The sequence below is a fragment of the Sceloporus occidentalis genome, unplaced genomic scaffold (genome assembly GCF_023333645.1).
Source record: "Sceloporus occidentalis isolate IW3139 unplaced genomic scaffold, rSceOcc1.0.p SCAF_14, whole genome shotgun sequence".
Taxonomy (NCBI): Eukaryota; Metazoa; Chordata; class Lepidosauria; order Squamata; family Phrynosomatidae; genus Sceloporus; species Sceloporus occidentalis.
The window spans coordinates 900,989-925,301 of record NW_028316994.1 but is presented as its reverse complement, the minus strand read 5'-3'; the positions used below and the strand labels follow the sequence as shown (position 1 = coordinate 925,301).

The 24,313-nt window shown below is 39.9% G+C and overlaps 3 protein-coding genes across 3 annotated transcripts; all 3 read left to right on the top strand.

Moving 5' to 3' along the window:
• Positions 1-355: 355 nt before the first annotated feature.
• LOC149303428 (olfactory receptor 5V1-like) lies at positions 356-1,279 on the top strand. The gene has a single exon (XM_089481073.1). The coding sequence runs from the start codon at positions 356-358 to the stop codon at positions 1,277-1,279; it is 924 nt and encodes a 307-aa protein (XP_089337199.1).
• Positions 1,280-7,726: 6,447 nt separating this feature from the next.
• LOC149303427 (olfactory receptor 10A7-like) lies at positions 7,727-8,662 on the top strand. Its single transcript, XM_089480435.1, has one exon. It carries the CDS (start codon positions 7,736-7,738, stop codon positions 8,660-8,662), a length of 927 nt encoding a protein of 308 aa, XP_089336561.1. The 5' UTR covers positions 7,727-7,735.
• Positions 8,663-18,237: 9,575 nt separating this feature from the next.
• On the top strand, positions 18,238-19,206 carry LOC149303426 (olfactory receptor 5V1-like). Its single transcript, XM_089480547.1, has one exon. The coding sequence runs from the start codon at positions 18,283-18,285 to the stop codon at positions 19,204-19,206; it is 924 nt and encodes a 307-aa protein (XP_089336673.1). The 5' UTR covers positions 18,238-18,282.
• The last annotated feature ends 5,107 nt before the right edge of the window (positions 19,207-24,313 follow it).

The following is a 24,313-nucleotide window of genomic DNA, read 5'->3' as shown; positions in this document are numbered from 1 at the left end:
AAGAAATAACTGTTAACCTGTTGCAGCAGAAATGGGATTATTTCATCATGAACTGTTGTAAATTCTAGTCTTCTTCAGTGCAGCTGAAGAAGTGTATTGAAATCCATGAAGGTTTATGCTGAAATGTGCTAATCGTAGAGATGCTTCTCAGTTCCTCCCCCCCCCCCCCGTTTTCCCCTTTTCATTTCTAATTTTGAAATTCTATTGATCTCTGTGCATTGCTTTACCTGTTATAGATATTATAAAGGTCCCACCTCTGTCTTCCCTTGGAAATTTAAAGTGAATATTTTTTAAATTAATAATTCTTGCTTATATTTTTCCCTGTTTATGCAGATCTTCCAAAGTGTAATTCTTCATGGAAAACCTAACCAGTCAAACAGAATTTATTCTCTTGGGGCTTTCAAGTGATCCACAAGTAGAAAATCTTCTCTGCTTTGTGTTCCTACTAATATATGCCACCACATTATTTGCAAATTTTGCAATTTTACTGTTAATCAGGAATGAGCCTAGTCTTCATACTCCCATGTTTTTCTTTCTTGGACATTTAGCCTTGATTGATGTTTGCTACTCCTCTGTTACTGTCCCAAAGATGTTGGGGAACTTCTTTGCAAAGAAAAAGTCAATTTCTGTGGTTGCATGCATTGTACAGATCTCCTCTTTTCTCCATTTTGCTTGTGTGGAAGTTTACCTACTTTCAGCAATGGCATATGACCGATACGTTGCAATATGTCACCCACTACATTATTCAACCATGATGAAAAAGCAAAGGTGTAGACAGCTAGTCTGTGTAGCATGGATGATGGGTTTCCTGAATGCTATTTTGAACACAGTACCTTTAATGGATCTGACCTTCTGTGGATCCAATTTAATCCACCACTACACCTGTACACTACCTGCAGTTTTGAGTTTGTCATGCAGTGAACATTTCATCAGTCATGTGTTGATGCTTTTCACTGCCACTTTCTTTGGTTCCACCTCCTTCCTCCTCACTCTTGTCTCTTACATTTATATCATATCAAATATTTTAAAGATGCAATTTGCAAAATCTAGGAGAAAAGCCTTTTCCACCTGCAGCTCCCACCTCATTGTGGTTTGTATGTTCTATCTTTCAATTTTTATTGAACACCTGAAGCCACGTATTAGTTCTACCACAGATCTGGATAGAGTGGCATCTATCCAGTACCTAATTTTAACTCCTCTGTTAAATCCTATCATATACAGCCTCAAAAATAATGACATTAAAGCCAGTCTTTGGAAAAGGTCCAGAAGGTTTAGGTAATGCTACCCAGCTAGCAAGAAGCATCCCCCAAAAAGCAATAAATATATTTTGGGCAAACATTGGTGGCATGTGAAGATACAGGTTGATTTTCCTTTATCCAATATGTTTGAGACTAGAATTTCAGATTATTTATTTATTTATTTATTGGATTTTGAAATATTTGCATATACATAATGAAATATCTTGGAGATGGGACACAAGTCTAAATGCAAAATGTATTTATGCTTCATATACACTTTATATATGTAGCTGGAAGGTAATTTTATACACAATAGTTTTTACTAATTTTGTGCATGAAATGAAGTTTGTGTGCATTAAATCATCAGAAAACAAAGGTGGCACTATCTCAGCCACACATGTAGACAATTTGGGTTTTTGGAGAATTTAGGATTTCCTGATACTCAACCTGTATTTAAGAATTGATAGATAAATGTAATGTGATGGGTAATTTTATTAACAAAAAGATAAACTGGATGTTCTAAAAGGAGTACTAAAATAGTTTTGTACTATTTTAATCCTAATTTTGTGTATTTGTTTAGCTTTGTGCATTTTTATCTGTATTTTTTATAAGCCATCTTGAGACCCAGGAAAAAGATGAGTATAAGTAATGTAATAGAGTAGGATTACTCAAAATCTTCCAAACACATGACCTAAATTTATCATGGTGCTGGCAGAACTGCCATCTCACTTTTGCACTGTATGCAATGTGATGTATGTATGTATACTCCTTCTTCTTACTCTTCTTCTTCCTTCTTCTTCTGATGGACTATCCTTGTTCTGGACTAAGACCATTGATGGGTGTGGTAAGCAATCATTCTAAAGCAGAGGGGAACTTACTAGAACAATGATAAACATGATGACAATGGTGTTTCTGTTTATGATGATAATATTCATGAATACTTATATTCACTTATATTCTGTCTTTCACCTTGGAAACATGCCTCAAAGTAGCTTAAAGGTTAACATAATATGTAGATTTAAAATGTACATAAGATTGACATTGCAGCATAAACTATCAATGACACTAAAACAATTAAAAAGGAATTCAAAAGCAGTACATTTTATGGGAGTACAGCATCCTATTTTAAAAAAATTAATATATTTAATTACAAAAAAGAATTTATTGACTAGATGTTAGTTCTAGATGTAATTGGAGTCAATTATAATATTTCACTTTAAGCTTAATGAGTGTGTCATTTTAAGCTTAATGAGTGTGGTATGTGCATCAACTTACTATGATGTGCATATGTGGTATGCTCCAGAGGGTTCTACAAACTTCCTGTTGCAATGTGTAAATGTTTAAAGAATGGCCTTCTTTGAAGAGGAGCAGGACAGAAGATTGCCTATCACATGCAGAAGAATACAGCCATAGCCCTCAGAATGCTAGAGTGGGGGACTGCTGATAGGGAGGAATATAAAAGTAGACAGTTGACTATTGGTGAGATAAGGATATACACAGAAAGGAACACGGAGGGATGCTGACGCACCTTTTACCATGATCAGAAAGTCTGAAAAATCAGAGCTTTGAAAACTGTGCATAGGATAGGTATCAGTCTTGGACCAAACTAAGACCTGCTTAGAGTTCTGAGTCCTAGAAGTGGGTGATATGGAAAGTTCATTGTACATGTCTGGAGTCATATATTACAATAAAAAGTGGGATTTGTCAAATGGAAGCATCCAAGAGTGGTAGTAATATATCAAAATCCCACCCTGAACTATTTAACATAAAACATTTTCTGCAGTTTCTTAAAACCAGAAGCTGACTTCCAGTCATTTCTATTCTCTTCCCCTCCGCATATTGGGTATTCTTGGCAGGCTATATTTTTGAATCCTTTCTCTCAGTTAGAAGCTTGATAAACCGCCACTAAGAGGTGTCTCCAAGCCGTCCCTGGAAGCCATGAGTTGGGGATGTAGCAACCGCACACCACATCCCAACCCGGCAGTTCTGTGGTGCAAAAAGAAGCTGTAAAAAACAGCTCCTTTTTGTGCTGCAGAAAGGGTGCACTAGCTGCTGCCACAGCTTTCCCAACGACTCTTAGACATGGCATATTTACATGCTGTGCCAAAGACACAGCGTGACGCCACTCAACGTGCAGTTGGTTGGGTGGCGTGAAGCCGGCATGACACCAGCGTGGGGGCATGCAGCATGTGGTCACCGTGCCCCCACTTTGCCCTCACACTGGCATATTTTGCCAGTCTTTTAAAGCTGTTAGTCTCAAAGGTACCATGAGACCCTTTTACATACTGATCCAGACTAGCATAGCTACATCTTTGCATAAAACAAATATCAAGTTAATGTCAGTTTCAATTTGTAGAGTCAACTATTCATACAATATCTTGAATATGTTTTCCTCTAGATTCAATGCAATTGTGGCTGGTAAGCAAGGAAATTTCTCTCCATTAATAGGGATGCCTGAGTACTTTGGTCTTCATTGGCTGCATCCAACTGCAGAAATAATCCAGGTTGACACTATTTTAACTGCCATGGCTCAACACTATGGAATTCTGGGAATTGCAGTTTGTTGTGGCTCTGTGACAAACAAAAACCTAGAATTCCCAGCATTCCATAGCATTGGCCATGGCAGTTGAAGTGTTGTCAACCTGGATTATTTCTGCAGTGTGGAATAAGCCTTAAAGGTGTGTGACAGAAAGTTGATACTATATAAAGTATCAATATAGAGAGCACAAGTATGTCTTTCCTTCCTTCCTTTTTACTGAACGTGTTAGATTAGAATGTATGTGTTTCTATGTGTGTGATAAAGGGAGTGGGAGAGAGAAAAGAAATAAAGACAATATGTGAGGTCCTTTATTGATGATCCACAAGAAGTTTGGTCTTTTTACACATATATTTAGCCCCCCATATCCACAGATTCTGCATCCACAGATACAACTATCCACAGTTTAATTTTAAAAAATCCGAAAAATAAACCTAGCTTTTGCCATTTTATGTAAGAGACACTATTTTGCTATGCCATTGTATATAAGGGGACTTGAGCATCCATAGGATTTGGTGTTCATAGGGTGTTTGTGTGTCTTGGAACCAAGCCCAAGCAGATACTAAGGGCCCACTGCACTATACAAAATCTCTCCAATATAGAAAGCATAGCTCATATCCTTCCTTCCTTCCTTCCTTCCTTCCTTCCTTCCTTCCTTCCTTCCTCTGTGTTGTTTCTATGTGTGTGATTAAAGTGGGGAGGACAGAAAGAGAAGGAATAAAGGTATAATATGAGCTAAAAAAATGCCCCCAGAAATTCAAATTGATATGATAAATTGTAGGGGATGATAGTTAGCATGCATTGTAGTTCTTAATTATTTCATTAGCTTAAATGCACCCGAGGAGAAAGTCAAACTGGTATGAAATGGACTTTACTGTTTGTTTTTGTTTGTTTCTCTCTGCCTCAGAGGAAGGCAATAGCAAAGGTTCTCTAAGCAAATCCTGCCATATAAACCCTGTTAATAGGTTTGCATTAGGGTCATCAAAAGTCAGAAATGACTTGAAGGAATGCAACAACAAAAGTCAATTGCAACCCCTCCTCTGTTTAATTGCTCAGCTTAGTACTGGGGCAATAAAGTCATCCAGGATATCAAATTTTAAATGGAAATCCATTTAAAATCCATGTGAGGGATGAAAGGGAGCACAGTAAATATATTTCCCATCTTTCTCCAGGGAGGATAAGAATGTTGACAACTGTTTCCATAACTATTAGTTAGCCTCTTTCTTCACATTTTCTGGAAAAGGAGCATCCATGGGAACCAACCAAAATAATGGCTGCTAGTTTACCCCCACACATGGGATCCAACTTTCAAAGGCTCTTGTAACCAAGTTTAGTTAAACATCTTTTGTCTATTTTCTTCACTAGTCTAAGATGAGTTTACTGAGACTATAAATTTAAATTTTCTTTTAAACTTACAATTGCATCCAGATTACTCATAATAATAATTACTCATATTTCTACCGCAAATGTATGTTGTGCTAATCCTGCCGCCATCAATGCACCATTAGCACACTGGCGCATCAATGACACAAGTGCGGTGCCCTGATGTGCGGACATGACACTGCGCTTGCATCATCATGCTGCCCCCGTGTGGACCAGAGGCCGCCATGATGGTGGCGCTGGTCTGTATTAGGGTTCAGGAGTGGGCGATTGCTGCATGCTCCTGAACCCTAATTTTGGCTTGAGGACAGTGCTTCCTGCCCATCTGTCTCGGGCCTTAGTGTTAGTTTTAATGTGCAGATAATAAAACATAATTCATTTAATCATTTGAAAATGTTTTCCTTTAAATGAATTAAAATTATGGTTGCAGAGCCATAGTCCCATGCAAGCAAAGGAAGTTTTCATTTGCTTTATTTGTGTTTCTTAAAGGTGTTGGAAAGGAAGTTGATGCTATATAAAGTTACTCCCTCTCGTCCTCCTTTCATATTGCACATGTTAGATTAAAATTTGTATGTCTGTATGTGTGTGATAAAAGTGGTTGGAGACAAAGAAAGATAAATAATTGCATGGGGAGATAATTAAAAGCCAAGTCAGTCCTTAATTATTTCATTGGTTTAAATGCATTAAATGAGAGAGTCTTTTAGGATTTTTACTACCACCTCTCTCCACTTCTGTGATTCTAAACACAGAGTGTTAATCTTTCTGCTTGCATATGCAAGCACTTGAGATTTCATTGAATCAGAAAACATCCTGAGAGGTTTTACAGAAGGTGATTATTTATATAACTGATGGATTATGAAGAGACTACTTTCTAATGGATCTTAAGGTATTTATTAACTTTTTTAAGGCAATAAATAATTTATAGTGGCCTGAAGAGTAGGAAAGACGATAAGAAGAATTCATTTAAGAACAAAGTTTGCTAGGCATAATATGAAGAGCACAGGTAAGTTATTTTTTTCCAGATTTCATCAAGGGGATAGCACATTATTTGTTAAAGTTAACTCTGAAAACCACATGAAAATTCTTCTCCTCCTTCTCTTCTTCTACCTCCTTTTCCTCCTTTGACTTTAGGAAAATCATATTTAGAATCCAGTCATTTAAAAATTATTGTGAATCACAATTAAATCCAACTTGCACTCATTTTCCTGTAATTTGTAAAATGATAGTTATGGCTAGAACAACATGATGCTGGCCATATATTTATGCACACTTGCATCCAAGTGCAAATTCCATGATTCATCAGTTTTATCTACAAGCCAGCTCCACCAGTGTGCAAATGCAAGTTTTAATTTTAAACAAGTATTTTCAATTTCAATCTTTATTTAGAGTCAATATACCCAGCAAGACATGCCACAACTTAAAACCATATAAAATAGAAAGGTTACATATAACTTAACCCAAGTTACACAAATATAGTTGCTGGTTTATTTGTCACCTGTATGAGTGGAAAGCAAGGCTTGCTCCATTTGATTCTTCTACGCATGTGTCATGGATTAGAGACTTTCTAGGTATTTCTTCTTGCTAAATATCATAGAAATTCAAAATTCAATGAAGAAAGATCAGATCAATGGAAATATGATAATATGGACTTCACATTTACATTGGGTAAAAGTATGATGTGTATAGGACAATTTATTTCATTTACGTTGTATCAAGGTGAGTTTTTAAAGAAATGGCTGTCGAACCCTCCCCCCCCCAAAAAAAAAAACAGTTAAAGGAAACTTTTCCTCTTTCTTCTTCTCCCCATTCCCTTTCTTCATATTAGTATTTAGAAAGAACAGTATTTAAATTATGTGTTTGTCAGTGACTAGTCAATCCAATGTACATTTTTCAGTATGACACAGATATGGCCGGGATGGATATGGCTGGGTCAGTGTTTCTTTAATTTCATGCTTCCGTTATAGAATATCAAGGGGCTAGAACATTTGTAGACACAGGGTGAAAAATGTTTGTAATTTATATGAGCCATAAACCTTATTACATAACTAGTCTTGCTAGTGTGTCAGTGAAGGTTTCTGCACTGCATTCTTTCTAGTGTTTTAATTAATTTTCAGGGAATTCCACCTCTAATGTCTCTTCATATGACTAGCAATGAATTGACCAAGATGATCAGACTATGATTACAATTCTGTACCTACTTGCACAGCAGAAAACATCATTGTACTCATTCCCAATTACATGTATGCATAGATTTTCATGATGGGAATACCAAAATATAGTGAACATTGAAATTAATTTTAAGAATCTGTCTGCTCCATGAGGGCTGTCTGGTGACAGTTTGATTCCCTTGAACATGTTTCACACAAAGTAGGTTTTTTCCCCTGCGTGCATATTCTTGCTCAGCATTGGAGTAAAATAAAAAGCAACAATACAGATTCTTTCTCTTTATGTTTTTTCTCCAGAAGAAGAAAGTGATGGTCAAAGCAGTGGATCTATGACTATACAAACTTCATATATGGACAAATATTTCAACTGAATGGTAGAAGAAGTATGCAAAAAATAGACGTTAAATCACTGTCCCATGGAAAATCAAACTGAAGTGGTAACTGAATTTATTCTCTTTGGACTTTCAAGTGATCCACGAATGCAGTTGTTTCTGTTCTTCATGTTTCTCATCATATATGCTGCCACATTACTAGCAAACTCTATGATCATATTGGTAATTAACACACAGCCTAGTCTTCACACCCCCATGTTCTTCTTTCTCAAGATACTAGCATTGGTTGACATTTGCTACTCAACTGTCACTGTTCCGAAAATGCTAGAAAATTTTGTATCAAAGGAGAAATCAATTTCTATGGTGGGATGTTATGCACAGATCTTTTTCTTTATCCATTTTGCTTGTGTTGAATTTTTTCTGCTTACAGCAATGGCATATGATCGCTTTGTTGCTATCTGTGACCCACTACATTATTCAACTATTATGAATAAGCAGATGTGTCATCAGCTAGTGGTTGGAACCTTTATAATGGGCTTGTTGGATGCTACAGCCAACACAGTGCCTTTAATGTGTGTGACCTTCTGTGGAGTCAATAGAATTAGTCACTACACTTGTGACCTTCCTGCAGTTCTGAGTTTGTCTTGCAATGGATCATTCACCAGCTATATGTTAATTCTTGCCTCTATTTTTCCCTTTGGTTTTACCCCTTTCCTCTTAACTCTTGTCTCTTACGTTAGAATCATTTCAACCATCCTGAAGATTCACTCTGCAAAAGGCAGGAGCAAAGCCTTCTCCACTTGTAGTTCTCACCTCATTGTGGCTTGTTTGTTTTATTTTTCTGCCTTTGTCCGATACTTGAAACCTAGTTCTAATTCTCTCTCTGACCTGGAGAGGGTGGCCTCTATCCAGTACCTTATTTTAACTCCTCTGTTAAACCCTATAATATACAGTCTTAAAAACAATGAAATGAAAACCAATATTCAGAAAAGGTTTGGGAAACGTAGGTAAATCTACAAACAAACAAGCTTCATTTATATACCACTAAGCAGTGTCTAAGGGGTTTACAACTGTAAGCTAATTTGCCCCCAACAATCTGGGTCCTCATTTTAGCTCCCTCCTCGGAAGGATGCAAGCCTGACTCGAGTTTGAGCCCTTTTGCTGGTCTTGAACTTGCAACCTTATGGTTTTGAGTGAGTGGCTGCAGTACAGGCATTGAACCACTACACCACCAGGACTCTTACAAGTGGTACTACAATCTACAAGTGATACTACAAAGAAACATACAGAAAAATGTAATTTGTTATTGTAAAAGGGTGGGCACTTTACTGTGTTTTACAAATTTAATAGGACTTATGTTAGTAATGGCATTAATTTCTATCTATCTACTTTGAACTTGACTAAATCTTGTTCCAACTCACAGTTCTTTTGATCAGAAACTCTATACAAGTGTGGTATTGATATAAACCTTTATTTTCTAACATATTATAAAAATGATGTGTGTGACTATATTTACCCATGTTGTAGCCCGACACAAGATGCAGAGAAAGAGTACAAGTACAAAGATAATAATGTGACACTGACAAAAAAATAAACAAATAAACCCAGGAATAAAACTAAAACAATGATACGTATCTTCTCGTTTTATGGTTAGATCTTCCAGACAGTTAAGATCTTGCAATTAAACTAGGAATCTGTTAATATGAGTGCATTTTTCTGGGTGTGGTAATTTGCTTTGTGTTTTGAAGTGCTAAGGACAATGAAAGAAATGAAAGGAGTGATGTGTGTATGGCATACTAAAGAGGTCGGGTGCAGTAACCCTTTTACAGAAGTACAGTGGTTAAAAAACAACAGCAGCATAATATCCATACCTGTAAAACTATGCAGGTTTCCTGAATAGTTCCCCGGCCATCAGAAGGAAAATCTCATTGCTGAACTCTGACCTCACCACAGTCTATTGTATTGTTTTTAAGTATGCTTTATGTTTTAATTCTACATTGTTTAATTGTATTTTAAGGGGAGGTTGAGGGTTCGGACTGTATATTTTTAGTCTTGTAAGCAGCCCCGATTGCATTTTGTAGAGAGGTGGGATATAAATAATAATAATAATTATTATTATTATTATTATTATTATTATTATTATTTATTAAATGAAAAATATTAAGTGGAATCACTCCAAACAAAGAGTTACTACTACTCAGCAGTGTGCTATAACAAGTAACATACATGCTGTTTTCTTGAAAGGATAGAAGCATAACATGATAGAGCTGGAGGCCATCCACCCAAATCCCCGCAGATGAAGAAATCTACAAGTAAAGCATTCCCCAGACATCATCCAATTTCTATTTTAAAAGCCCCAATGAAGGAACTCTGCCACCTTCCAAGGTAGTCTATTCTAATGCTGAACTGACTGCCCACCTAGAACAAAGTAATGAAGCAAGACACATAAGTTGTATTAATAGGTCACTTTATTTTAACTGTTTCAACTTCTGAACAGCAATTGGGGGGAAGAATCTATTTTGGGTCAAGCTGAGGCTGATGTCTTACCACAGATCCCCTCCTCAGCCACCCTTGGACAAAGCACCTAAAGCCCCAGGAGCAACTCAATTGCAGATTGTTATCCAACCAGCCTTTGTGTTTAAAAAACCTCCCCCCCCCCCCAAATTGAAGGGTTTAAAGAAGAAATGTGCATTGGGAACCCTAAGGGGTATCTTCCCTCACCCACACCCTGAGCCCCATAACTATAGGAGTAATTTAGGAGACCTGCCCTTTCACTAAATGGTGCCAACTGGTGTGTGCTGACCTGCATTCTGCTTTGTCCTCCAACAATCTGCCTTGGGACAGCCTATTATAGGCACTACCATTTGCCAATCTCCCCATGGTCCACACATACAGTGTAAGGAAGGCAAAAAAACCAAGGAGAAAATTTCTATTGAAATGACTGGCAAAGCTTCTACGGAACTAGAGGTGGAATGGTGGGTTGAGCACTGCTGGGCCAAGAGGATGATGCTAGGGTGGATGGGACTTACATGCTTTCTGGCTCAGCCCTCTCCCTCAATGCCATGGTATCATCACCTTGGAATCCTTTTACTGTCCAGCCTCCATTCAGCTGAGCAGGCAAAGACAACCTTTTCCTGTAAGCACGCACACTGCAGGACTGGGACTGGACTTTATTCACTAACTTCTTACTATTTAGTCAGAATCTGATTTCTTTAAATTCAGATGATGTAAATAATCCTGGTTAGAATGTGCGATGAATCTGTGTTGTTCACATGAATTTCAAATGCATCTGAGTAAGGTTTTTTGGGGGGTGGGGGGGGGGAACTGCTAAAACCTTACTAAATCTGAGATAATTGATCTTGGGTTTTTTCCTCCCAAGTTTTCTTGAAAAATTTGTGCATTGTCAGCTGTGTGAATAACTGATGCAGATAGACTCGGGATAAACCAGGATAAAACTTTGTATGTATTGAATGTGTTATACATCTGGATTCCATCTTTATTCTCAGAGCTGAGACTTGTGAGCAACAGAACCTGCAGAGATGTGCAGAGATGTTGTTCCAATTTAAAAAAATATATAGTGTGAACAACAAAACTAGAATGTGTGACTGCATGAATTCACATTGTCATTCTAAAAAAACAACAACCAATGTGTAGATAACCCCTTGAAGTACAAACCCACGAGTTTGGCTTCTGATGGTTGTGCTGTAATGTGCTCTGCATGGGGCTACCCTTGTGCCTAGTTCAGAAACTTCAGTTAGTTCAAAACATGGCAGCCAGATTGGCTACCAGAAAATCTAGAGGCGACCACATAACACCTATTTTAGAATTTCTTCATTGGCTGCCTATTAGTTTCGGGATGCAGTACAAGGTGTTGGTAATAACCTTTAAAACCCTTCATAGCTTGGGTCCAGCTGACCTGTGGGAGTGCCTTCCGTCATACAATCCACCCTGCACACTCAGTTCCTCTGGGATGAACTTACTGCAGCCAAGAAAGACCAGGTTGGCTGCAGTTACCAGATAATAATAATAATAATAATAATAATAATAATAGTTTATTCTTATATACCGCTATTCCTTATACAAGATCATAGTGGTGTACAGTTAAAAACAACATTAAAACAAGAAGAATAACGATAAAAACATCAATATCAACATCTAAGACCATATAAAACATCAATTCCCGCAAAATACCAAATCAATAAAACAACAGAATAATACAACTCAAGCTCATTGGGGGGAAACTTGGCATAAGAGGAAAGTTTTTAGCATCCTCTTAAATTCCTCAAGGGAGGTGACGGTACGGAGCTCGACAGGCAGGGTATTCCATAGTCTAGGGGCTGAGGTAGAAAGTGCCCTCTGTGTTGTACTATAATGTGCACTCGGAATAGACAGAAGATGTTTCCTGCCTGACCTGAGAGTGCGGGGCGGATTATACAGGGAGAGGCGGTCCTCCAAGTACCCTGGGCCCAAGCCATTTAGGGCTTTATAGGTAATAACCAACACCTTGTATTGCGCTCAGTAGCGAATGGGCAGCCAATGGAGGTCTTCCAACACAGGTGTTATATGACTGGTCCTGGGGCATCCAGTGACCAGTCTAGCAGCCATATTCTGCACCAATTGTAGCTTCCGAGTTTGGTACAAGGGTTGCCCCATGTAGAGTGCATTACAGAAATCCAAATGAGAGGTTACCAGAGCATGTACCACGGTTTTAAGGTCAGCCCGGCCCAGGTAGGGACGCAGCTGGCGTATCAGCCGAAACTGATAACAGGAGCTCCTGAGCGTCGCGTCCACCTGGGATGTAAGGTTGAGCGACGAGTCCAGAAGCACCCCCAGACTGAGAACTGTGTCCTTCACGGGGAGCGTGACCCCATTCAGGACAGGTGGAACAATTTCCTTCCCCAGACCAGTGGGGATTCAAACTGAGTCTGTTTTCCCTCATCCAGCCCATTACTGACTCCAAGCAGGCATTTAGAGGAGAAATGCCATCCTTAGTCACTGCATCAGTCGGAGACACAGAGAAGACTATTTGGGTGTCATCAGCGTACTGATAACACCGCGCCCCGTGTCTCCGGATGATCTATCCCAGCGGCTTCATGTAAATGTTGAATAGCATGGGGGACAAAATCGCTCCTTGAGGGACCCCAGATGTAAGGGCCCTCCTATCGGAGCGACAGTCCCCCAGCTCCACCATCTGGAATCTACCCGAGAGGTAGGAACGGAACCACTGCAGAGCAGTGCCCCCAATTCCCAACTCCCTCAGGCGCTCCAGAAGGATACCATGGTCGATGGTATCGAAGGCCGCTGAGATGTCTAAGAGCACTAACAGGGACACGCTACCCCTGTCCATGCCCAGATGGAGGTCATCGACTAAGGCGACCATGGCAGTCTCAACTCCATAGCCCGCCCGGAAGCCAGTTTGAAATGGGTCCAGAAAATCAGCCTCATCCAAGATCCCCTGGAGCTGGAAGGCAACTGTCCTCTCGATCACCTTCCCCAGAAATGGTAACAGTGAGACAGGCCGATAATTGTTCCGAATTAGGGGGTCTAGGGAGGGCTTTTTCAACAAAGGTTTTACTATGGCCGTCTTCAGAGTAGATGGAAACTGCCCTTCCCTAAGAGATGAATTAATGATGCGGTGTAACATCTCTGTAACAACTGCTCCCCCTTGAGCTGTTAACCATGAAGGGCAGGGATCAAGAGAACAAGTCGTCTTCCTAACGCTCCAAAGGATCTTGTCCACATCCTCAGTACTAACAGACTCAAATTGATCCAGTATAACCAAGTCCACGGAAGCTCTGGATGCCTCTACTCTAGGATCTGAACTAACACTGGCGGCGAGATCAGCTCTTATCCAAGAGATTTTATCCACGAAGAAGTTGTTAAACTCGTCACAGCAGGCCTTGGATGGTTCCAAAATATGGTTCAGGGCAGGAGGGAGTTGAGTGAGCTCCCTCACAACCCTGAACAGCTCTGCCGGATGCGACTCCGCGGACGCAATACATGCAGAAAAGAATGAGTTCTTCACTGCACTTATTGCCACTCCGTAGGCTCTCAAATGAGACTTTAGGAGTGCCTTGTCGGCTAAGAGATGATATCTTCGCCAGTCGCGCTCTAGTCGTTGCGCAGCCCGCTTCCTTTCCCTGAGGTCTTCCGTATACCAGGGCTTTTTATTGGAAGCAGGCCGGAAAGGACGCTTGGGAGCGATACTGTGTATAGCCCTGAAGAGATCAGTATCCCAGGTGTTAGTCAGGGCATCAACAGAGTCGCCGTCAGTTCCAACCATATACTCCTCTAGGGCTTCTTGGAACCTTTTGGGTTCCATCAGCCTTCGAGGGTGGACCATTCTAATAGGTCCGCCACCCCCGGGGGGGATCTGGGTAGATGCCTTGATGTTAGCCTCAACCAGAAAGTGATCCGTCCATGACAAGGCGGAGATGTTAGTAACTTCTGCCCATGGAGAGTCCATATCCGAACAGAAAAGGACATTGAGAGTATTACCAGCTGAATGCGTGGGCCCTGAGACCAATTGGGACAGGCCCATGGCAGTCATGGTAGTCATGAACTACCGAGCCGCACCAGTTGGACCATGACTGGCCTCGAAGGGGATGTTGAGGTCCCCCAGGACAAGGAGCCTGGGGGACTCCAACATCAGCTCCGAGACCAGCTGTGTCAGCTCAGTCAGGGAATCTGTTAGCGCACGGGGTGGCCTGTAGACCAACAAAATCCCTAAACTGTCCCTAGCCTTCAGGGTCAGGTAAATACACTCGATGTATACAGTCTGACGGAGATGGTTCCTGGTCAAGGAAAGGGTGTTCTTATGGATCAAGGCAACACCCCCCCCCCCGCCCACTTAGCCTGCACTGGTCCTTGACTGAGTACCCAGCTGGGAGGGCCTGTGCCCACACCGCTTCGCTCTCAGGCCCAAGCCAGGTTTCAGTGATGCAAGCCAGGTCACAATTGCTGTTCTCTATCAGATCGGCAATAATGTGGGTCTTACTTCTTACCGACCTGGCATTGCACAGGAGCAGAGACAGGGTTTGTGGTACAGTTGGACTGACCCACAGGCCTCTTTGGCTAGGAGAGTGGATGGAAGGAGAGATAGATATTACGCATCGATCTCGCCTTCCCTTCCTATGATACTCCACTCTCCTACCGCTATATCTCCCCCTATAGGAGCTCCGCCTAATGCAGCACCATCATCCATCCCCTTGCCAAGCCCTTAATCCCCCCCCCCAAAAAAAGTTCTCCTGCCCAGGTGTCAGGGGGCATGCGTCGGCGTCCTTCGGGGCCCAGTAAGCAGGGATTTTATGGAGGAGAAGCTGCTCTCACCAGCTCCTCCCTCCCTCAGAGGCGCCGCTCGGGGGTAAGGCAAAGTCCTCCCCACAGCTGGAAGCTCTCCTGCCCAGGTGTCAGGGGGCAGACGACCTTTTTGTCTGCTGCTCCTAAGTTATGGAATGGCCTGCTGGAAGAGATCTGTCATATTACCATTCTTGACACCTTTAAAAAGGCTATCAAGATGGACCTCTTCCGGCAGGCCTTTCTGGACTGACCTTCCCATACACTGATGCAGATTGCCATTTGTTTGTCCAAATGTCTCTCCCCAATCTTGCCTATTTTAAATTGATTTTGATTTTATTGGTATTTTAGTTTAAAGTATGGGATAAGGGGATGTGCAATTTTGAATTGTGTGCATCGACAGGGGAAGTGTGGCCCTGTTGGTGCTCTTGGACCTCTCAGCGGCCTTCAATACCATAGACCATGGTATACTTCTGGAACGCTTGAGAGGGTTAGGAATCAGGGGCACTGCTTTGCAGTAGTTCCAGTCCTATCTCTCAGGTAGGTTCCAGATGGTGTCGCTTGGGGACAGTTGTTCAGACAAGAGGGAGCTCAAATGGGGTAACCCTCAAGGTGTGATACTGTCTCCAATGCTATTCAACATTTACATGAAGCCGCTGGGTGAGATCATCCAGAGACATGGGGCAGGGTGTTACGCTGATGACAACCAAATTTGCTTCTCCATGTCTCAGACTGCTTTGGTGACCAAGGATGGCATCTCCCCTCTGAACGACTATCTGAGGTCAGTAATGGATTGGATGAGGGAAAATAGACTTAAACTGAATCAAAGTAAAATGGAGGTACTCGCTATAGGCAATCCTAATCCAGGAATGGTGATAAGCTCTCCAGTTCTGGATGGAGTCACACTTCCCCAAAAGGACTGTGTTCGTAGCTTGTGGGTACTGCTGGACTCGTCACTTCAGCTGTCATCTCAGGTGGCTGCAACAGCCAGGAGTGCCTGTTATCAGTTTGGGCTGATACGCCAGCTATGACCCTTCCTGGAACGGGAAAACCTAGAAATGGTTGTACATTCACTGGTAAACTCTCATCTCGATTTCTGTAATGCGCTCTACATGGGACAACCCCCAAGCCATGTTTGGAAGCTGCAAATGGTCCAAAATATGCCAGCCAGATTGGTTACAGGGAGTTCGAAATTTGACCTTTTACACCTATCTTAAAATCCCTACATTGGCTGCCTATTAGCTTCCGGGCACAGTATAAGTTGTTGGTCATTACCTATAAAGCCCTGCATGGCTTGGGTCCAGCTTATCTAAAGCCTCCTCCCATACAATCCTTCCCGCACTCTCAGGTCCTCTGGGGAGAATCTCTTGCAATCTAAGAAAACCAGACTGGTAACAACTTCCCAGAGGATGTTTTCTGTTGCCGCTCCAAAAATCTGGAATGACCTGCCAGAAGAGATCTGCCTTATAACATCTTTCGAGGCCTTTAAGAAGGCAATAAAAATGGATCTCTTCTGGCAGGCATTCCCAAATTGACCTCCTTGGAATATTCACTCTCCAGTTGGGAATTGTCATTTTTAATGGTATTTTAAGGTGGGAGGGAGATAGGGAATTGGATTTCATATGTTTTGCTATGTTTTTACTTGTGGTTTGTTGTGTTTTATTTTTATTGTTCTTATGTTTGCTGTTACCCACCTTGATCCAATACAGGCAGAGGCGGGATATAAATAATAATAATAATAATAATAATAATAATAATAATAATAATGTATTTATTTATGTATTCTATTGATCCTTCTGGAAATGCAGGATTGCTTATGTCCAGGGAGAAAGCTTGGGAATGGGGAGGGGAAGGAGGAGGGGCGCACACTATGGCAAAGCCTGAAGGGCTAGCATACCCTTTTGACTACAGCCAGTACTGCAGCTTCAGCAGCTCACCCCACACCAGATGACACCCAGCATGGGGATGCCACTGTGCCAGGTTGGGGAGAACCCAGACTTTGTAGCCTGTGTGGACAACACCTTGGTCTGCTTCCTCAGATGCATGGAGACAACTTTCCAACTCTCAGTTATCTGCATGACAAGTTGTTAACCTGCAATTATTATGCTCCTTATTTTAGATTCTGTTAAGTTAAATAAAGATGTGATTTGTTTTCTTGCACCTATTGTGTCTTTCCTTTATGCCATATAAGATGGCAAGGAGATGTAAATTACAAGCTGAAAGTCTTGTGTGTTTGGGGTGTGTGTGTGTTTTCCTTTTGTTTATACCTTCCTTCTCCACCCGCTTCTATGATTCTAAACAAAGAATGTTAATGTTTTTGCTTACATGTGAAACCCTTTGAGAGTTCTATTCATCCAGAGCTTAAAAATCATATGAGGTTTAACAGGAGGTGATTATATTTTCAATTTACCCATAACTGTGAAGAAGTCACTTTCTAACAGATCTCAGGGCAGTTGCACCACTTTGTAATACCAACTGATCATCTGAAGTGATTCAAGAGTGGGAAAAGAAGCCAACAAGAATATTTTACAAGCAGCTTTATGGAATCCATATGAAGAATACAGGTAGCTTCATTTCCCCGCTACTTTTCACTAAAAAAGGGCCATTATTTGATGAATTTACAATTGGTGAAGTTAAACCTAGAAGAAAAATGCCAGAAATTTTCTCCCCACATCTCTTCTTCCTTCCCTGTCCTTCTTTTTCTCTATTCTGTAGACATATTAAGAAACCAATCATTTTCAAATTATTGTGAATGCTAAGAAAATCCAACTTGCATCCCTTTCCTTGTAATCTGTAAAAATGACAGAGTTATGTCTGGAATATTCAGCTGAAAGCTGTGTAATCCAATGAAAGAATATCAAGGAGCTGGCTATGTTTTTATTTAGCAGAAAATGTCATTGTAATCAATGGGAATTACATTTAAGTAGACATGTATAGAATGACAGAATGCAAAAGTAGATGAAAATAAAATGAATAAAATAGTCTTTTTTTTTAGTACTACCTCCTGATAATTTAATTCTTTGTGCCACAGATTACTCCTTTTCTCGCTACACGTTATTGCTAGACACAGCACAAAACAACAACAACAATAAAACAGACACTATATGTTTGTATCTTTTCCCTTAACAGGAAAGAAAAAATGGTAAAAGCAGTGGATGTATGACCATACTAATGCCACACTTACAATGGACAAATATTTCAGCTGAATGGTAAAAAGCAAATTCAAAAATATGACAAGTAATGTCCCTCTAATGTTGAAATTCTATCCATATCAATGAGGTGATTCATGCAATATCCTACTCACACAGATTTTATAGATATTAAATCATCTTTTAATGACAAATCAAACTGTGATAACAGAGTTTATTCTCTCGGGACTTTCCAGTGATCCAGAAGTGCATCATCTTCTCTTCTTTGTGTTTCTAGTCATATACGTCTCCACATTGTTAGCAAACTCTATGATCATATTGGTTATCAGTGAAGAACCTAGCCTTCGCACCCCCATGTTTTTCTTTCTCAAAAATCTAGCCTTGGTTGATATTTGTTATTCATCTGTCACTATCCCAAAGATGCTGGAAATTTTTGTATCAAAGGAGACATCCATTTCTATGGTGGGATGTTATCTACAGATCTTCTTCTTTATTTATTTTGCTTGTGCAGAAGTTTTTCTACTTGCTGCCATGTCCTATGATCGCTATGCTGCTATCTGTGACCCACTACATTATTTAATAATTATGAATAAACAGATGTGTCATCAGCTGGTGGCTGGAAGCATTCTAATGGGCTTGTTGGATGCGGTATTCAATACAGTACCTTTACTATATGTGTCCTTCTGTAGATTCAACAGAATCAGCCACTACACCTGTGATCTTCCTGCAGTTTTGAGTCTGTCATGCAGTGACACTTTCACTAATCATACAGTGATTCTTGCCGCTGCTTTTCTCTTTGGTTTTATCCCACTACTCTTAACTCTTATCTCTTATGCTAAAATCATTTCAACCATCCTGAAGATTCACTCAGCCAAAGGCAGGAGCAAAGCCTTCTCCACTTGTAGTTCTCACCTTATTGTGGTTTGTCTGTTTTATTTTTCAGCTTTCTTTCGATACATGAAGCCAAGTTCTAACTCTCTCTCAAACCTGGACAGAGTGCTCTCTATCCAGTATCTCATTTTAACCCCTCTGTTAAACCCTGTCATATACTGTCTCAGAAACAATGAAATTAAAACTTATCTTTGGAAAAGGATTGGGAAGTGTATGTAAAACGATCCAGCTGTGTTTATGTCATTTGAAATGTCATATGTATTGGCAGTATTTTTATGTATTTCACAAATCAAATTTCATGTTCAAGGAAAACAAGAATTGTAACATTTAAAGGTAATGTTATAAGATGCTATTATGAGTATTAAATTCAGTTAAGAGAATCTATACTATGGCCCCATACAGACTGCCAAAATAAAGCTGCTTCGGGACACTTTGGAGGTATGCTGTTTAAATGTTGCATGTGTCCTAAGAGTCTGGAAGCTGCGCCAAAGCCACGCTCCAGTCCTTAGGACTAGATTGTGGTTTTCGTGTGCCTTCTGGATTCTTAGGACGCATGCAACATTTAAACAGCATATCTCCACAGTGTCCCGAAGCAGCTTTATTTTGGCAGTTTGTATGGGGCCAAAGTGTCTTTAATGTTGGAATGAATTATTGATGAAGCTGATAAAGGAATTTGGAGAAACAACAGGGTGCAGATTGAATAAAGAAAAATCGGTAATTATTGGTTAATACTTAAGCAATAAGAAGGAAGTCAAATTAAGAAAACAATTGGGAATTGCTTTTTAAATTTTATATTTATACACTTTAACCTTCTACTGGTTTTAAATTGCACTATTTTAAATCTGCTGTTCACCACCTGAATCCCTATATTGGGAAAAAGGCAGGATATAAGAAAATAATAATAATAATAATAATAATAATAATAATGAAAGTCAAATACCTAGGTATAGTAATAACAAATAAGACTTCAGAATTATATGAGAATATGAGAAAATAAATCTGGAAGGATTTTGTTTTACTTGTAACATTGGCTAGCATTGTTTTTGCTCATAAAAGGAAAGCTAAAATGATTCCAAGTGAAGAAGGTTGTATTTGAAAACTATATGATATAACAGAAATGGAAAACTTACTTTGAAATTGAAATATGAAATGTCTGAGATGTTCCAAAGGGCTTGGAAACCTGTAATAAAATATTTGAGGGGAAATGGGGCACTTAGTTGTAATTAATTTACTAGAGAAGCTAAGCTTGATTTGGATACCTGTTAGGAAAATGGAGAGAATTTCAGAGGGATTGAAGACACTGTTAATAGGATTGGGGTACCAATGTTAAATGTGGTGAAAGAAATACACAACACATGTAAATACAAGCTAAAGAAGGCAAGGGAGGAAGTCAGTATGTGTGATGACATGAAAAATGAAGGGAAGAATGGAAAAGGAGAGAATGGAAAGATAGGATTAGGTAAGTAGGGGAAGGTTTTGAGTATGTAGTAGAGGATGTAGAGGATGTAAAGGTTGAAGAAATATGTGAGTTGAGAGAATAGAGAGGTATGGTAAGGAGATGGTGAGAGCAAAGACGAATGAAGGAAAATAAGTTAGATAAGAAGGTAAGAAGATTAAAAATGGAAGAGTGGGAAAGTGAAGAAGGTAGTGGATGGTAGTGAGAAATTGTATGATGGGATATGTGAAAGTAGAAAGGAAAAGAAGTTAAAGTGTGTAGCTATGTTGAAGAGAGGTTGCAGAAGGTGACTGTGTGAATATATGCTCATAATAGTCATAAAACCGTCTTTAGATGTTATTAGTGTTGTTATATTGTTAATACTACTATTATCACAGTTATTTGTTTGATATAAATATGTTATGAGATATAGCTATGTTAGACAATATAGGTAGGTTTTTGTAGATGTATGTATCCTTAGGTATGTGTGGTTTGTATGTGTTTTTATTACTGAAATTGTTTTATTTTGAATAAAGATGATGATGATTATTATTATTATTAAATTTTGAAATTGATTACTATATGTGCAAGCTGAATTTTTGTAATGTTTATCAATAGCTTAATAAAAATGTAAATGATTTTGTTTTACTTTTTCATTGATCTGACATTTCCTATCAGATGTTTCTTTACTTTTCTTGTATGTGTTTTTTCTATCAGTGTGTAACTTTTTCCTTTTCTCTTGTTATTTGTGTGATAACATGGTATCCCTTGTATTAAAGAAAAATGGAAAAAATAATCTTAAAAAGAGTTTTGTTGTTTCAAACATGAGCAGTGCACAAAGGTTAGAAAGAATACTGTAACACTGATAGAAATTACTTTCAAGTTTAAAAAGTATGAAAGATAGACAAACTAAAAGGTAACTCAGCAGAAATATTAGTGGAACAGCACAACTAAGTGATCAAGAACTATTAACAGATATCATGAAGGAAAATAAGAAGGAGCTGTAGAAGATATTAGAAGATAACTAAGATAGGAAGTAAGATGCAAGCTTAGAAAAATGACTTGGGTAAAATATATGAAAAACTAAAATAACAACAAAACTCAAAAATGAGGCATGCAGATGTAATTTAGAAGCATGCACGCCGGAAAAAAATGGTCAAGGAGACTGAATCAGTGCTCTTTCTGCAATATATGAACAACAGTTGCTTAGACTCTAAAGGATGAAGCAGATGGGTGATTTTCGGCCACTCCAGCCTCCATCACTCTAGGACCCTAGCAACCTGACGGCCCATTCCCAAAGTGGGCCATCGGCAGCAGTATCAAGCCGCCAGTGGCAGGAACAGTTTTTTTCCATTCCTTTTCTAGCTGGCTTCAGGCCACCTTAGGTGGCTGTGGCATGGCTTCCTTCTCCTTTGGGGGCATGTGTTGTCTAAATGCCATGCCCCTGAAACTGGCGAAAGCTGCTCTAATTGGCCCATCTACTTTGGGCCTAAGGTTCCTTAGAGAGCATAAGACTCTTTGCCCATTGTTTTGTGCATTTTTCCAAATTTTAAATTGTGCCTGCATGCCTCATTTTTTAAGTTTAGGGTTTCAGCATTCTGTCATAGCTCAGTGCAATGGGATTCTAGGATTTCTGTGCTTTTAGTTATTTAGGCCCAGCACAGATGGGCCACTTGCACTGATATTTGGACTCGATAGGGCACAGCATCCATATGCGCCGAGCCCTAATATTGGCGCCTGTACATCACAAGGCTGTGGTCCCATCCACAAGGGGCACAGCCTTGTGATGTCAGGGCACCTGAGCATCCAAACAGCTCTGGGTGGAAAAGTGTCGCAGCCCTTATGATGCCTCAAAGAAGGAGCTGCTTAGAGCATGTGGATGCTGCAGCACAGATGCGGGGCAAAAATGGGCGGCACGGATCCGCCTGTTTCTACTGCCCCTTAGACTTCTCTGTCAGAGAACCCTGGTGCCACAACACACTGCTGTTCCCAGGATTCCATAGGATGGATCCATGACATTTAGAGCAGTGTTAAACTGTATTAATTCTGCAGTGTGGCAGAAACCTCAGTGGATGTCTCTTGGGCCAGTTGCTCTCTCCCAGCTCGATCTATCCTGTAGAGTTGTGATGATAAAGTTCGAGAGAAAGAGCCACATTTATTTATTTATGGGATTTATATCCCACCTTTCTTTTAAAATGGAAGTCAAACAGCTTACAATAATTTTTAAGTTTTACAAATATATATGAAAACATATTTAACACATATTTAACAGGTGATTATATATCATATAAGTATGAAATAGAACCCTCTCAGAAGCTTCTCATAAATTGACTTCCTCAGTCCTTCCATTAACATGCCCCTAATCTACTCATCATTTCTATTTCTAATTTTAAATAAAGTTGAAGCATTACATCATAGTCCACCTAGAGCATTTTCTATCTTAAAATAGTGTCTTGTTTTTGTTTTGTTTTACAATAATTTAAAAAGATAAAACTTAATCATTAATTTCAAAAGTGAAAATATAATTAAATAATACTAATATTAATGCAGTAGTACTTTCAAGAAAACCCATTGGCCTAAAAAGAGCACTAAGAACACTAACACAGTACTGCAGAGAAGATCAGCTAGAACTCAGTTATTTTAAAAAAACTAAAATCATGGCATTTGCTAAAAGGCCCAAGAACCATAATTGGAATATAGATGGCCACAAGATTGAACAGGTCTCCTGCTTCAAATACTTGGGGGTAATCTTTCATGTTAGGAAAGCGTATGGGGGCTATGCTGCTGGCAATGTGCAGAGGAGCTCAACAGCCATCCAGAAATTTCTTATGACAAGAGAAGGCTGTTGTATCATGTTGGCACTCAAAGCTTTAGAAGACAAATCAATTGCAGAACTGTTTTATGGATCCTAACCGGGGCCTCTCTCCAACTCTGCACCATTTGGACTTGTGCAATCCAAATTTTTAAGATGAGCATTCCAAGCCCCAAAATGTATGTCTAATGTAAGACTGGAGTCACACTTTATGAAAATGGAGGCCAGAGTGTAGGTGACTATACTCAGCTACTCAGTCCCTGCTATCCTGGCCTGATTATTCAGCCCTTAAGTCAGAAATTCTTCCAATGAGAGACAAGATAGACTCTCACAAATTTAAAACATGTCTATATTCAGCCTCAGTTTCTGCGGGGGATCCATTCCAGATCCCCAGGGGATACCCAAATCTGTAGATGCTCAAGTTCCATTGTTCTTAATGGTGGCACGACCACATGGCTGCACCACAACTGGGGACAGTGGGAGTTTGCTGTCCCAGCCACCTGAACTCTGCCTTGCCATGGGCGGTGGGCGGCAGGGTGCTGCTTCCTCTTCGTCCTCCTTCAGCTGTTCCTGCCTCCTCCTCTTCCTCCTGCCTCTGCCTCCTCTTTCTCCCCCCCCCTGAAACTGCTGCCTCCACTTCTACTCCACTTCTATGTCCTCTACCACCACCCTGTGGATGCTGGGATCTGCGTGTCTCAAGTCTGCAGATACCAAGAATCGACTGCATTTTGATATTTCTCAAATTCTATTACTTAGCATGATGGTCAACCAGTGCTTAGCTCTGGACCCATAATAAGGCTAAGCTTCTTCAGCTATAACCAATGAAATTGTGGCCTGTTTTGTTTATTTGTTTGTTCAGAATAAGTTTGTCATTGCCTTCAACTAAGGCTGAAAGAGTGACTTGCTCAAGGCCACCCAGTTGATTTCTATTTACAAGTGAGGTTTCTAACTCTAATCAGCAGTATCAATGTAGAGAAAGCCCTGGTGTATGCACACACCAATCAAGCCTCAAGGAGTAGTGGAACATGCAAAAGAGCCTTTACTCTGAGTCTCAGGCAGATTCATATGGTAGAAAAGCC

Excerpts from the sequence above, each read along its gene's own strand:
- LOC149303428 (XM_089481073.1), top strand. The coding sequence starts at position 356 with ATGGAAAACCTAACCAGTCAAACAGAATTTATTCTCTTGGGGCTTTCA.
- LOC149303427 (XM_089480435.1), top strand. The coding sequence starts at position 7,736 with ATGGAAAATCAAACTGAAGTGGTAACTGAATTTATTCTCTTTGGACTT.
- LOC149303426 (XM_089480547.1), top strand. The coding sequence starts at position 18,283 with ATGACAAATCAAACTGTGATAACAGAGTTTATTCTCTCGGGACTTTCC.